Source organism: Palaemon carinicauda, chromosome 16 (assembly GCF_036898095.1).
Source record: "Palaemon carinicauda isolate YSFRI2023 chromosome 16, ASM3689809v2, whole genome shotgun sequence".
In the NCBI taxonomy this organism is placed as follows: domain Eukaryota; kingdom Metazoa; phylum Arthropoda; class Malacostraca; order Decapoda; family Palaemonidae; genus Palaemon; species Palaemon carinicauda.
In genome coordinates this window covers 114,595,431-114,611,042 of record NC_090740.1, presented here as the reverse complement: position 1 = coordinate 114,611,042, position 15,612 = coordinate 114,595,431, and the positions used below count along the sequence as shown (strand labels likewise).

Below are 15,612 nucleotides of genomic sequence, written 5' to 3'. Positions count from 1 at the left end.
AAATGAGGGCTATATTTAGTTTGAGGTAAATATCCTGACTTGGCAGACCCAAGTTGTAAGCAGTCACTTATTTTGGATTCACCTCGGCATCTGTTTTCTGTAAAATTAAAAATAAAGGGCAATTTATCCCTCGAGTTGAATCTCTTCTTTAAGGTTCTTTCCCACTTTTCCTCTACTTGATTCTGACATATCGCTTTTAAAATATTTCATCACCCCTTTTACATTAGGAACATAACAAAATTATTCAAAGTATCCTTACAATTATAAGGGACGCATTTAAAAACCTAGATGTAAAATGGACATTGTATAAGTATTTGAGCTCAGCTCCCCTAACTTTTGGAGATAATAGCACACACATTGATATTTTTGTCAAAAGATACCGGGTGAAGAGGCCTTTACCAAGTTCTTTTGACCAAAAGTACTAGGTGCCAACATTTACATTGCTAAATTGCCTTAAAATAGTGCTATTCATGGTCCATGCAAGATCATTTACCAATACAAGGAGCATTAAAGTTAACAAAATCATGTTATTGTGAGAGAAATCCGCGAGGAATCTTTTGTTCATCGAGCGGAAAAAGTTTTTGGAACGTAGACAGCTAATATGTCAGGAAGGCATGTCATTATATGAGGCTAAATTACTTATCACAGTACAAAGGGTAGATCAAGAATTAGTGGATGTCTTAAAACAGCAAAACTGTTTCATGAAAACAGAAGGTTTAAAGGTCACTTATGAATGGCAGAGGCAAGCAACAGGACAATGCCCCAGAGACAGGCTAATGGCTTAACAATGACAATATATACAGCATATAAGATCAGTGCCCAATGCCTTCTTCATCTAGTTGGGACCAGGGAGGGACCGGAAATGGCTACTGATGACTCGGCAAGTAAACCTGCAGACTCCCCCAAATCCCTCATCCCTGGCTCACAAGGATGGTGAGGTTGCTGACACTACTATAGTAAATTTTTTTTAGCGAGGCAGATTTACACCTACTCGCAGGGGTGCCCTTTTAGCTCGGAAAAGTTTCCTGAGCGCTGGTTGGTTGGACGAGATAATTCTGACCAATCATATTGCAGAAAACTTTTCCGAGCCTAAAGGTCACCCCTGGGAGTCGGTGCAAATCTGCATCGCTAAAAAAAATTGAGTATAGAAACAATTGAGCTTCAGCGGATCTCAAACTCCCATCAAGGTCTCAACTCCCAACCAGCAGATTGCCAGGGAAGGATGCTTCCAATATGCTACTACAACCCTAAATCTGTGATTAAAATCCATCTCAATCATTACATCCAACAACTCACTGACCATTTAAACACTAAACTCTATCTTACTACTAACTTCCACTATCCAAGATAATTGAAAAGAAAACATGATCTGAAATTTACATCATACATATCCCAAGGCACTTCCCCCAATTTTGGGGGGTAGCCGACATCAACAAATGAAACAAAAACAAAAAAAAGGGGACCTCTACTCTCTACGTTCCTCCCAGCCTGACAAGGGACTCAACTGAGTTCAGCTGGTCTGCTAGGGTGCCACAGCCCACCCTCCCCGTTATCCACCACAGATGAAGCTTTATAATGCTGAATCCCCTACTGCTGCTACCTTCGCGGTCATCTAAAGCATCGGAGGAAGCAGCAGGGCCTACCGGAACTGCGTCACAATCGCTCGCTATTCATTCCTATTTCTAGCACGCTCTCTTGCCTCTCTCACATCTATCCTCCTATCACCCAGAGCTTTCTTCACTCCATCCATCCACCCAAACCTTGGCCTTCCTCTTGTACTTCTCCCATCAACTCTTGCATTCATCACCTTCTTTAGCAGACAGCCATTTCCCATTCTCTCAACATGGCCAAACCACCTCAACACATTCATATTCACTCTAGCTGCTAACTCATTTCTTACACCCGTTCTCACTCTCACCACTTCGTTCCTAACCCTATCTACTTGAGATTCACCAGCCATACTCCTTAGACACTTCATCTCAAACACATTCAATTTCTGTCTCTCCGTCACTTTCATTCCCCACAACTCCGATCCATACATCACAGTTGGTACAAGCACTTTCTCATATAAAACTCTCTTTACATTCATGCCCAACCCTCTATTTTTTACTACTCCCTTAACTGCACTCAACACTTTGCAACCTTCACTCACTCTCTGAAATTTCCAATGACTTATTTTCCTATCTTTTCTCATGCATTGTATTCTTAATTACCTTTCATCAAGGATTATGGCAACTGAATTTAACAGGTCGGTTACCAATAAAAACAAAAATATAAAGTTGGTGCTCACCAACTCCTTTCATAATTAGCCCTAACCACATATTCTTATTGAAAACTTTACAACCATTCTTGACTTATCATAAAATCATACTTTGTAAAAAATATGATATCAGTAAAATAATAATTCCCAAAATAGTTTGAACTAAACAACCTACAAATATCACGAGAGTAGACTCCCCTGTCAAAAAAAGCAGTAACCAATGGTCTCTCTGACCCTGGGTCGTCTCTGGGCGCGTATCACTCCGCCAGAGATGCCCCGCATAGAAAACGGAGTAGGGTAAACTACACAAAATTCTGGTCGGATGGGATTAGATCCCAGATACTCCTAAGAAAGTAGTTTGAGTTAAATACTTCGTGTTGGAACAATTACCATTTTCATAAAACAACCGAATCCTTACCCAGCATTAGACATAAAAGCTCGATATAAATCCATTGTAATATGCTCATTCTTATTAGGCTGAAGTTGCTGCCCCTGGGAATCTTGCTGTTGCTCTGTTTGTTCACCTGACTGTTTCTGTAAGTCTGTTGAGTCTAGACTGGTAGACATTTTGCTGCCATCACCCTCTGTAATACAATGAATGTGTAAATTGTAAAGATTTGTGTGATGAACTCATATACAGAAAACTTAGCATATTACATGCTGAAATCTAAGAATACATTTGCATTGTACTGAACATTATAACTAAAATGAGCTGACCACTCAAAAGATATATACTGAAGATGAAGAATGAACTGGAAAGGCTTGACATTTCAACACGAGACTAAATTTTTCATAGCATATCAAAGATCAGACAATAAAGAGTATTTGTATCTTAATCAACTTACCTATTATAGGACCTGATGCATCTCCATCTGATTTAAGCCTCCGTACTCTGGGTGGTAAAGTAGAGATTTCCACTCCAACATCAGTAATAGAACTTAGAGATGTTACAGAGGGTGTTTTAGATGGCGGTGGGAAGTTTATTGAAGTGGTGGAACCCATTGCTGAAGCTGAAGGTGGACTATTGATGGATGTTGATGAGGGTGAAAAAGATATGATGGGAGGGCTATTAATAGACGTGCAAGATTCAGACATGCAAGTAGATGGTGGACTACTGATTGATGTGTGCGAACTGTAACGTCGCGCAGTTGGGGGACTCCTCGATGTCTTTGATCCATTCATCAATGAGCAACTGCTCATTGAAACTGACGAATGGGACTTCGCAATCAAAGGACTACTGCTGACGGATGCAAAAGATTTGGATTTCCGGACAGATGACGATTTAGATTTGAAAAGTACATTGTCTGATGCTGAAGCTTCCTCTTCATTGTCCTGATCGGCAGCCAGCTGCCCACAACTCGTGGAAGCTGGATTATTGATGGATGTCATTGAGGCACTCATTGATGAACAGGTGGGTGGAGAATTAATGGACAAAGTGGATGTAGATGGAGGAGATGATACGTGTGGTGTGGATGGCTCGGAAGATGTGGCTACTGAAGTGGGACATTGAGATGATAACGAGGAGCAGGAAGCTGAAGTGCCTTGGTCCAGGTAAATGTGTGTCTCCTTAGTATAGGCCTGAATAAAATCTCCGAGCTGCTTTGAGATTACGACAGCACGGGCCTCTGATGGCAAGGTTTTACTTGGGTTCTGAAAATGATACAAAATATTTTCAATAGAAAAGAGCACATATAGAACCTACTTTCATTCAGGCTAAAGTCACGAACTCCAACAATTCTAGCTTATAAGCTTTTTCAACCTTAAATGAAATTTAGATAAATGGAAAGAATGGTTTTCCAAGAACTCTTCAAAACCCATTATTGAGCCTCTTGGAAAAAATGTTATCCCATTAACCATATCAATTTCATACAAAAGTCCAACTGAGATAAAACAATCAACTATTTATGGACTTAGTAATGAACATTCACTTCTGAATGGAAGAAGAATAGAACAAATTCTTTGAGGTAGAAAATTAGAAATTCTTATGAGTTTAATTACCGAATACATGAAATGTTATAAAATTATTAGTATTCAAAATGAGCAAACATTCAAACGAAACAACACATAATCTTACGGCAAACTTTGGCAGAATAGAAAGTACATATTAGAAAATAAAGTGAGAAAAACACTAGGGAAAAAAATAGTTAATAAAGAAATGTCTTATGTTCATACAAAAAAATCTATTTCACAGAAGCCCAATAACCATAAATGCCACATCTTATTTCCATGAAAACTAAGCCTTAAAGAACTACTACTCATTAGTCATGATCCACAAGAATATCATCTTCTGCTTATTGCCACTGCATACAATTTCTCAATTTTCTGCAGATTAAAAAGCCTTGGTTTACTTAATTGCTTCCTACAAGTGAGTATTTGTACTTATTACACCTTCCTATTTTGTGTCTCTCCTCTGGTCCTTTCGTTGTTTTCCACTCAAATTTCTCCTTTACGTAAAAATTTTATCCATCATCTTGAGAAGGGCTTCTATCAGGTTACTTCATTTCTATCTATTCAATAAACTAGCTGAGGAAGCTTATTGATTTACACTGTGGCCATTACATTTTTCATTGGGACAAACAATTTTTGCCTTACTGGATTTATTTGTTTTTGCCATATATGAAGTATCAAATAACCTTTTGCTTAGTTCATGTAATGTAAGCATTTTAATTGTTCTGCACCTCTGGTCAAATTTTATCCTGGGAGTCTACAGCTATCAATTTTCAGAATTAAGTGTTACAATATCATAATTTTGTAACTACAAAACCAAGTCATTCTAATAGGGAATATGCTTAAGCACGAGCTGGACAGCTGTTGAAGCCTCATTTAACCAGGCAATTAAATGACAGGTTGGAGAATGGGCGAGAAGGCTCACTCCCTTAACTATGAAAAGCCCTTTACTTATGACCTTTCAGCTCAGGACTGAGAGGGTGGTATAAAATACTTTAAAAATTTGTATTTTGTTCCTATGTGAAATACAAACTATTGTCCCGTAAGTAGGGAGACTCACCAACTGCTTTTTGATTAAGGAACTCTTCCATATTTGGTGCTAGGTAATTGAATGCTTTCCCGAATTTAGTGTTATAAAACTATGGATGCCATTACATAAACTTCTTTCCTCTCTAGGCTAAGATACACAGATTTTGTATACTTATATCAGGAAATGAAGGGTTTGGGAATATCATTAAGGGGAGGCAGATATGTGGATTTTCAACATTCATCGATGTCTCTCACGAAACGCCTGTATATGTCAAGATCCAACAATACTGTTTTTATGTTGACCAGGCTGACAGGAGACCTTTTATTGTTTATATATGACATATCTGTTTTAGACGTTGTTAATAGTTTATATAGGACATATCTGTTTTGACGCTGTTACTGTTTTAAGAATGGTATATTAATTTATTCTCATCATTTAATTATTTCCTTTCCTCACTGGGCTATTTTTCCCTCTTGGAGCCCTTGGGCTTATAGCATCTTGCTTTTCCAACTAGGGTTGTAGCTTGGCTAGTAATAATAATAACACTAATAATAGATAATTTTTTGTGAAAGCAACCGAATACGGCTTCGACTGAGTTTCTCTATTTATTGCTTAAATACAACAAATCCCCAAAGTTAAAAACATTAGAGATAAGAACCTGATATTATGATACGGAAAAGGTTTCTAAATGTGTTTAAAATTAGTACTAGCATATAAAACTAATATTAATATCCTATATACTGTACCTGTACATTCAGAGGGTTATGAAGCGTACGAGCAGCGGACTTAAGGAAACGGAACACTAGGTCGGTCTGCTTTTCTTCATCACACCCAATCATCAGCCTCCGCTGTATATGTTGGAGGTAAACTGAAAATGCCATACGCGCCTGATATTTGCTGAAATGAGAAACAAAAACCAAAATTCTTCATTCTGCAAAGCTACTAACATATTTACATGGAAATCTAGCCCTAAATGTATACAAGCCAATCAATCACCAAATTAGATAATATATTTAAGCAAAAGCAACTTTAAGGTGACAATGTGTAAGCTGAATTTTATTCCCTGAATAAAATGCAGAATTATCAAACCATGTACCCAAATATTTTAGCTGATATATAAAGTTGTAAAATGCTTTTAAAATGGTTCAATGTACTGTATTGCACTACTAAAATGTGACAGTCTACATACATTGGAATGCCATAAAACAAGTAAATTAATAATTAATAATGCTTACAAAGCATAAAAACAACATAATCAGCAATTTTTTATATTCCTATATAATGTAGAAGTGGATTTCTTTCTTGTGAATAGAAAAAAACTTCTCTTTCTAGATACAAATAATAAACTTAAAAAGGTCATTATAACTATGGATTACTATTCAGAATTCTCAGTGCTCCTACAGATAAAATAACCCTAAACCATACAAACGTTGAACTAACAAACTTTTGCAGATATTAACGTGCACAAAAACCAATACAAAGTAAAAAATCATAATCGCATAACTAAGCAGCAAGTTATTTCTACCACACTAGCACTTGGCAACATGGTGAATGCCATTGGTAAATAAAAAAAATGAACAAGAAAACTTTTCAGCTTTTAAACACATTCGTCGAATGCAATCTGGTTTGTATGGTGATGGGTTACTATAGTCCACAGGCTGTGAGTTTCGGCTTACGGCATTTCAAGGATATGATGTATTTCACACAAGCTATTAAGAAAATGCATTTCACTCTCTGAAAGTTGTGTCGTTATTACGAGCACCTAGACTAGTTTGCGAAAAAGCGGTGGACCAATTATAATTTTGGTAATATAAGAAAAAAGGATATTTGGTAGCTGAGATCAATTATAATTTTGGTAATATAAGAAAAAGGGATAATTGGTGGCTGAGCAAAAAACAGAGTACAGTATGAGCTTTCCTTAATTACTGATGCTATGCTGTTCTGGCTTGTCATTGCTTTTGTGCTTTAATGGTTACCTTTCCCATTGATTTTAAGCTCTTTATCATGGGTCCCCAGTGTAGGGCAGATAACAATGGCAGTGCACCAAAGAAAAATAAACCATCATTTTGTGAAACGTGCAGAAAAGGAAAAACTGCCGACAAAAATTAACCACGTGCACAAACTTAGTCGTTCGACTGTCACAATGATAATCAACGATAAAGATCAAATACTTGATCCAGTGACGAAATCTCCACAATTGAAATCGAATACGATTACGAAATAGCACAGCAGTCTCACTATTGGGTGTGTTCCGACTTTCATCAAAATTCTACTTAAAACATGACATGGGAACGGATCTCCATCATAAGCTGAGGACCTACTGTTCACCATTTACTATCCAACAAATGTTGATGACAATTCATACTAATAAGGATTGCATAATGAAGGTAACCGTACGCACCAATATTTTAAACCTTATCATAAGTTTTGCTCTAGAAAAGGCCTGCTGTCAAAATAAACTATCACTGTTCAGTATGTTCACCAAACAACCAAGTTGGAATTATAAACTTCAGAAGTTTTATAGGAGCAATACCCTTGAATAACGAATAAACTTCTTGGATTCATGCTCTTATTTACATATACTAAACACTAAACATATTCTACATTTAAAAAGATCATACTTTCGTGTTCTTAACTTATTGGTGTACTTAAAAGTAACTTGAATCGCACTTTGCAAGGACAAAAGTGCCATTTTATATCTTTTAAAGTAGAGTAGAGTGAAAGTGTCACAATAGTAAATATGTGTAAATAAAGCTCATGTATATAGACATACATTAGAGTTAATCCATTTGACATACCTTAGAGCTAGTCCATTTTCCAAGGCTCTCATAAGACTTGCTTTAACTTGCTTTTTATCTTTTGCTGGTACCTTTTCCTCCTTTTTACTCCCTCCTGTATAAAATATCAAGCAAATGAGAAAATGCTAAAGACATTATGGCATAGCAACCACTTTATGCTGTAATTTCATTTTCCAAATTGTACATATTTACATGAATTTGTCAGAAGAAAAGTAAATTGCAAAAAAAAGCTCCTATCATAAGTAACTAGACTGTCAAGCCAAATGATTCACTCTGACATATTTGGCCTCAAAAGTTTGTTTTTAAAACTAAATCAAAATTTGAGTTGATAAATGCAATTCTTGAAGTGGTAGCATTAGGATAAAAAAAATTCTTACAGAATTTCACAAAATAGTTGGTTCCACTAACTATATATCAACCTTTCGTCAAAGTAGTTACGCTAAAAAAAGCAGACCTGCATTCTATGCATACAGGGATTGGAATAAGTGGGCCGTCCTTCAAAGATTTGCGAATCAGCAAGTGTGACCAATTAACAGCAAGATAAAAATATTTTACTTCGGCAATATCTTTTAAGAAGGATATCCGACCAAAAATACTCCAATATAGCAGGTATTATTTTGGCAATAACAACAACCAAACTCAAGATGGTGAATTAAATCATAACCAGTTGGCTGATGATGAAGATAAGTTGAGAAAACACATCGCTCCCCGCCCCCCCCCCCCCCCCCCCCACAATAAAAATAACACAACAACGATAATGAAAATGCTACACGAAGTAATAAGAATGTGATTAGCAAATTGCAAGTGAAAAAAAAATGGCATTTACAGTACAGTACTTCATATTAGATGAAAGATGAACAACATATAAGGCAGTTTTAATTCATTAGTAGTATTCACACAAACTACTGTATATTAATACTGGCAAAACAAGGTAATAGCCCTTTGGTTTCGAACTCTACAAGATAATATCAATAATGATGTATGAAGAGCTCTGTAAATGGTCTAACCAACCAAGCGCACTGAAAAGGATTTTGTGAAACAGCTGTTCGCTATGCATTTCAACACACTGAGTTTTACCTGTGTATGAGCATATGGTACAAAACCTTTACATTTCAACTTTTGAAAATGCAATTTATCATTATAAATAAATAGTATAAAACTTTCACGGTAACAGAGAGCATAACCAGTCCACTCTCAGAGGGCTAGCCTAAACCCCTTTAAATGTACTGTATTTGTTTGGCTAATATGTTAACACGCATGAACATAAAAAAATTTACAAACTTGATGAAAATAAGTACAATGCATGTATAAATGTTGAGAGAGTATTACTGTAATGTATGTGTAAGCATACCCAGATTTTTCTTGTTCTTGAAGAAAGCTAGCCCCTTTGGTAATGCTCGTTCATAGCACGTTAACCGCTCTAGGGAGGATGCCAGTCCACTGCTCGACACACCCGAGACTCGACCTGGTGCAACTCGTCCGTATCTGTAGCATTAACAAAGCACCATCACAAGTTAGATGCTATACCAATGTTTATACAGAAACAAAACTTTTGTCATCCAGGTTATAATGTTGTTCTTTGGGTTGAATAAGATATTGTATAAAAATATATTAATGAAGCTCACTTCTCCTTTTCATTGAAAGACCAAAGACATTGAAAGAATGTTTTAAGTATTCTATGGGGAATTTCCAAGGCCCTGAATTTTCATCATATAACAGCTAAGGACTTCATAATGACTGTTCGAATAATTAACTACGCCATGTCTACTCCAACAAAATTGAGTTCTTATTATTTCTTAGAGTAATAAGGATACTTTGGGGAAGATCCTGCATTCAATAGAAAAAAAAAACACACAGGTGAGTATCAGAATGAGAAAATGCTCTATAAAAACATACTACAGTATACAGTAGAAGGCTTACATGAAAACAAGAAAGGAATCCACATAGCTTAATAAAATCTTTGTAAAGATGAACAGAAAATTAAATAGATTTGATAGAGCTATTTAAAACAATTTAAATCTTTTCCTTGATATGCAATGCCCTTACGGAATTTAAGATTACCGGTATTTCACATTTTTTGGTCCTCTAAGCTAGCAAATACAATACCTTCCAAATATATGTTTCAACTTGGAATACATCTACTAAAACAAGCGCCAACTTTTAAGCTAAAAAATATATTGCTTTCTTTATATGAATTTTATTTATTACTAAGATCTTAATAAAAAGAAATTAAAGTAATTCACCCTGTTACCATTAACCCTTTAACCCCCAGGCTATTTGGATATTTCCAACCCTTAACCCCCAGGGGGTTATTTTTTCCCCAGCACATTTTGCTGTATTTTTTTTTAAATTGTTCTAACAGCCTTAATTTTTGTCATAGAGAGGTCAGGTTGGTCTCATTCTCTTGGAAAATGCCTGAATTCATTTTAAAAAATATCAAAAATATGAAAAAAAAAAATTTATAGCATTTTTTTGCGAGGACGTACCGGTACGTCCATGGGGGTAAAGAGATGGCTTTTGTGAGACGTACCAGTACATCCTTTGGGGTTAAAAGGGTTAACTTTAGTTTCTTACCAACAATCTACTTGATCTTCTTTATCTTGTTCAAATTTTTCAAAAACAACGAAACTTTTTAATAAGTGAAGTCCTCAGAAATTAATAAAAGTCATTCTTTAAAAATTCTGCTGACTATGAACACTTTCAAAATGATATAAAAGTTTTAACAATAGAACAAGTCTCACTTATCTTTGAAAAAATAAGATATATATAAAACTGCTTGTGACAACAAATCACTGACAGATTGTTGTACTGCAATTCACTTTCAATGTATGTGGTCCTTCAAGATATTAATCATTGTGAGTACAAGGTTAAACCCTCATTATTGATTTAATTTTAGGTTTCCTTAAATCATTATTGAAGTACAAAAAATCAGCGTGTATTAGGTTTAGTAAATTAAGCAGCGTAAAAAAAAATATTCAAATTATAACATTGCAAAATAGTAATTATATTACTCTTTTAGCCCACCAAAATGTGCACCTTTTCCATACATCAGTACATATATGTTTTATATTCCTACTCCCACATACTCCTAAAATCATGAATTTTTTAAGTTAATTCTTATTTCCTAGCCATACAAACCCGAGACCTTTAATTAGGGGTGATGAGCTAACTTTGGCATGAGCTGGAATCAGTCATTAAAATTGGATAATAAGTGGTTATCCAACTATTGAAGATGCGGAGTAAGGAACCCTGCCCTGTCTCCAGTCAGAGAACATTCACTTTTGACCTTCGGCCCCAGACTGAGAGGGATGATTGAGGAGGTAAGTTGGATTAAAGGACTCAGATTTGTATAACCATGAAAAATAAAAGTGACTTACAAATTATGCGATTTGTTCCTACCCAACATACAAACACACTTCCTTTAATCAAGAGACACACTGCCAACACTAATAGGTCGCTTGGAATTCACCTGTAACCCAAACTGGAAGGTTTAATTTCATCCCTGGAATTGATAAACGCCTGATTTATCGAGAAGCTAAGCGAGGGCCATTGCCACTCCCTATCTGCTTTTCATAAGGATGAAAGACCGATAGGATCTGGATCCAATCAAAACTGGAATCTCTTTTCCCAAAGGGAGATGTCAATTGGAAACGAATAAAAAGTAAAAATCAATGGGTTGGTATAAAACCCACCATCTTCCCTCCCATTGAAGAAGAACAGAGATAGATGCTTCATTAAAAGAGAAGAACCTTAAAGAAGAAGACCCGGTCATACTACTGCTCATTCCAGACTTCCATCTACACGATACCATAGACGAGATGCCTCCCAGTCCCGCAAGGGAGCTGGCTTGGTTACACAACTAATTGAGCAGCCACCACACATCTAAGCACAAAGGTGTCAAGGGATTTGTGGGTGGTATTCTCACAAGAAAAGGCTATGAAGGTGGTCTGGCATTCAGACACTGGCCTTCAACACTTGGCCCACTAAGAGGTTTCTCCTGAATGCTAGGGTGGGACCAAAGCCCCTGACTCTATGAGTTCTAGTCCTAACTGACGCCTCAACATACTGAGCAGTCGAGGCAAGTGCTCTACGGATCATCTCGCGAAACCAGAGAGGGACTATTCCCTGACATCTCTTTCTTGGATCTGCCAATGCTAACGAAAGTGTCCGACCCTCTGCCCTCAGGTGTCTGGTCCCTTTCAGGTAGCACTGCAGCATCCTACTCTCTATGACCACCTGACTCCTCCCAACATGAGGGGATGGAGAAACTCAAACCTGATGGCATAGGTCACCGGGTCAGGATTTTGGATGGAAAGAAGTCCAGCACAAAACTGAAGGAGACCTTCTTCCACCCCTTGGCATGGATGACCAAAAATATGTGTGTAACACGCCACCTCTCTTTGCCGATGCTAGATCTAGCATAAAAACAGACTTGAGAGCCAAAACTCTTTCTGGCAACCTCTACAAAGGGTTGAACAAGAATGCATAAGAGCTTTGTTAGTCTGGTCACGTCCCACCCTAGGGAATCAAGAACCAAGGGTAGTGCAGCCTGCTTTGCTTAAAGCTTCTCACGAGCCAGACAACTCCCAGCAGCGTAGAGGTCTGTAACCTTCTGTCAGGAGGTCATATTCAAGTCCGATCTGTAGCCTTAGACCGACTTAGAGGAGCTTGTCTTGGTGACAAGATAAGGAAGTCTGTGAACTGTGTACCAACTAATCCAACGAAAGATATATCCTTTCTATTACACCAGTCACAAAAGATAGTCCTCTTAGCCTTGTAGAAAAGCTGTAGAGGACCTCCAGACACATCCAGACATCTACCCCATTTCCAGTGGAACCCTATCACTAAGATATTAAATGGTCTCCACCCCTGAAGAGCCAAGGACTTCACTGCTTGGAGGTCCTCTGCGGGTGTGGCTAGCAAGGAGTCCACTGCTTGGAGGTACTTCTGCAGGTGCAGCTGACCCAGAAGAGCACCCCACGGGGGTAGCTCTCTTGAGACCTCTATCATAAGAGCAAGCAGAATGGGATACCACTTAGCCTGAGCCAATCTGGGAGCCATCCGGTTCACCCTGAGTCCTGGCGTAAACAAAAGTCAGATCATGTCAAAGTAGGATAGCATTAATGTTCGGTGAACCCATGCATGTTGGAAAGCGTCTTCAAACAATGCTTATGGGGCTGAGATGGGGAGTAGAACCTGGGGAGCTTCCTGTTCTGCCATGTGGTAAACAGGTCAAACCCTGGGGATCCCTCTCGGGCAAGAAGCCTTCTGCTACTAGAGGATGTAGAGACTAGTCTGCACTTACAACCGGTCCCTGGCAGCCGAGTGTCCCCTAGTAGTCTCCTGTTTGAAAAGTATCTTGCCAAGCCTCCACAGCATAAAAACACCTCAGAGATGTGCATTTGCTTTGTCTGCCGGCAAAGAGGGCGACAGCCCGTGCAACTTTGCTGGCTGCAGTGTCTTGAGGACTATGCGAAGCAGAGGCTTTCTTCCTCACTTCACACCCACTAGAATACCAGGTCAATTAGATGTGCACCACCCACTGAGAACAGATGGAAGTCCATAGGCAGAAAGTTGAGTGGAACTCCCCTGGTGAGATTGAACTTGTCAAGCCACCAAGCCAGACCGATAACTTCAACAAGGGTTTGCACACATCTTTGTAAGATTTTACTTTTCCTTTTTATCACACTTTCTTTATTAAAAGAATAACACGATTCTTAAAAAATTTTCATTGAAATAATATGTCTTGTGTACCAATCAGGAGTCTTTGCTCTCTCTGCTAATGAGAAATTTCTATTTATAACTAGCCTAGCAGCATCTACTCTTATGATCCATTTTGCTTCCTCTAATGTTTCATAGCAGAAACATTCCATCTCCTCCTGAATCACCCCATTTAACACTTAATTGTTCACTTTCATTTCCCTCTTCAATCAAAAATATTTTAGTAAGATCTCTTTCTATAAAAATTGCTATACACTTCTTTCAGTCTTAGAGGTATTTTTCAATCTAACTTCCCCTATTTTTAAATTAGATATAATTGTAACTATCACAACAGATTTATTGAGTACAGTATTCATGACTTTTCTTAAAACATATCATATATCAGAGGGATTCACCCCAATCAAATAAAATAGTATCACTATAATTATAGTGTTCACACTTTGACAAAAAAAAAACGGAGAATAAACCTATTAGAACAAAAATAATGTAGTCTCTTAAAAGTACCCAACAATTCATAACTAAAAACACTGTACCATACCTATTTGTACGTGGCACTTGCGGATACAGATGATAATGAAGGACTAAATTCAAAGGGCTATCATATTCCTGAAGCCCTCCATACAGAGCCCAAGAATCAGGGGTGGGATATATTCGAGCCCATCCTCCTCTCCTTTCATATTCTTCACGGACTTGCCTGACAATACGTAATTCTTCTGCACTGGGAACAATCGGTGCACCTCGCCCATACTGGCTTCTTTCATAGTTGTCTGTTGAGTAACGCTGAAATGAAACAAAATGAGAAGTTAATAACTCAAAGTAATAAATGTTGAGTTTAAGTTTCACTCTATATAAAACTTTATAGAACGTTATGAAATGATGTAAAAATAGAAATATTGGATAAAGGTTATTCATACTAACAAGAAGCTATAAATGCTTCTAAACTTGAAATCAATAAAAGAAGTCAAAGAAATTTGAAGTAGTATCATTTCTGTCAGGAAAATAGGAGAAACAATATAAATTTTCATCACATCTATAAATGAACAATGAAGTATTAATTGCAAACAGATGCTAAAACATTAAACAAAATGTGAATATTACTAGAAATATAGAAGAATGTTTCCCTGCACATAATTCATAATAATAAGCGTAATACATTAAAATACCACTACATTAAATGTTATGAAAGTTTTCCCAACGTAATGACACCACCATCAAACCACAGGTTAACCTATAAAAGAATGTCTGATAAAAATACCTCTGATCATAGAAAATAAATCAATATACATAAAATAGTTACATGGCAAACTTCTGCGTCAGAATGATTAGAACCTATTCAAAGGTCGCTCATGAATAGCAGAGGCAAGGGACAGTGACACTGCCCTATCGAGCAGGACCATATTTACATATGATCAGCACCCAAGCCCCTCTAACCCCAAGGAGGGCCAGGCAATGGCTGCTGATGACTCAGAAGATAGACCTATAGGCTCCCCTAAACCCCCCATCCTTATTTCACAAGGATGGTGAGGTTGCAGCGACCAAGAAACTATAGAGTCTGAACGGGACTCGAACACCAGTCTGGCGTTCACCAATCAGGGATGTTACCACATCGGCCACCACAACCCTCATAAGAAAATTCATATGGTATTTCTCAGATACAGTGGCTCCATACCTGAAGTTTATAAAGTCAGTGATAAGAAATACACTATACATAACTGGTGCCATTAAGAAAGCTCTTACACAGTAAAATTGAAAGGTATTTAAGAGTAAACATTTTGTCAAATCAATGCAACAGCCACTTGAAATTATCAATTGCACATTTTATAGGTATTTCATTTTAAGATCCGTCAATAATTCTA

At 37.3% G+C, this 15,612-nt stretch overlaps 1 protein-coding gene across 4 annotated transcripts in view; it reads right to left on the bottom strand.

The window, feature by feature from the left end:
• LOC137655816 (tubulin polyglutamylase TTLL5-like) overlaps positions 1-15,612 on the bottom strand; it is a 179,235-nt gene that overhangs the window by 11,460 nt on the left and 152,163 nt on the right. For all 4 annotated transcript variants that reach the window (XM_068389983.1, XM_068389982.1, XM_068389985.1 and 1 more), the window contains exons 9-14: positions 14,295-14,536; positions 9,387-9,520; positions 8,036-8,129; positions 5,984-6,134; positions 3,106-3,910; positions 2,679-2,844 (exon numbers count right to left, since the gene is read on the bottom strand). In XM_068389983.1, the coding sequence (XP_068246084.1) occupies positions 2,679-2,844; positions 3,106-3,910; positions 5,984-6,134; positions 8,036-8,129; positions 9,387-9,520; positions 14,295-14,536 (1,592 nt within the window). The remainder of the gene's footprint in view (positions 1-2,678; positions 2,845-3,105; positions 3,911-5,983; positions 6,135-8,035; positions 8,130-9,386; positions 9,521-14,294; positions 14,537-15,612) is intronic.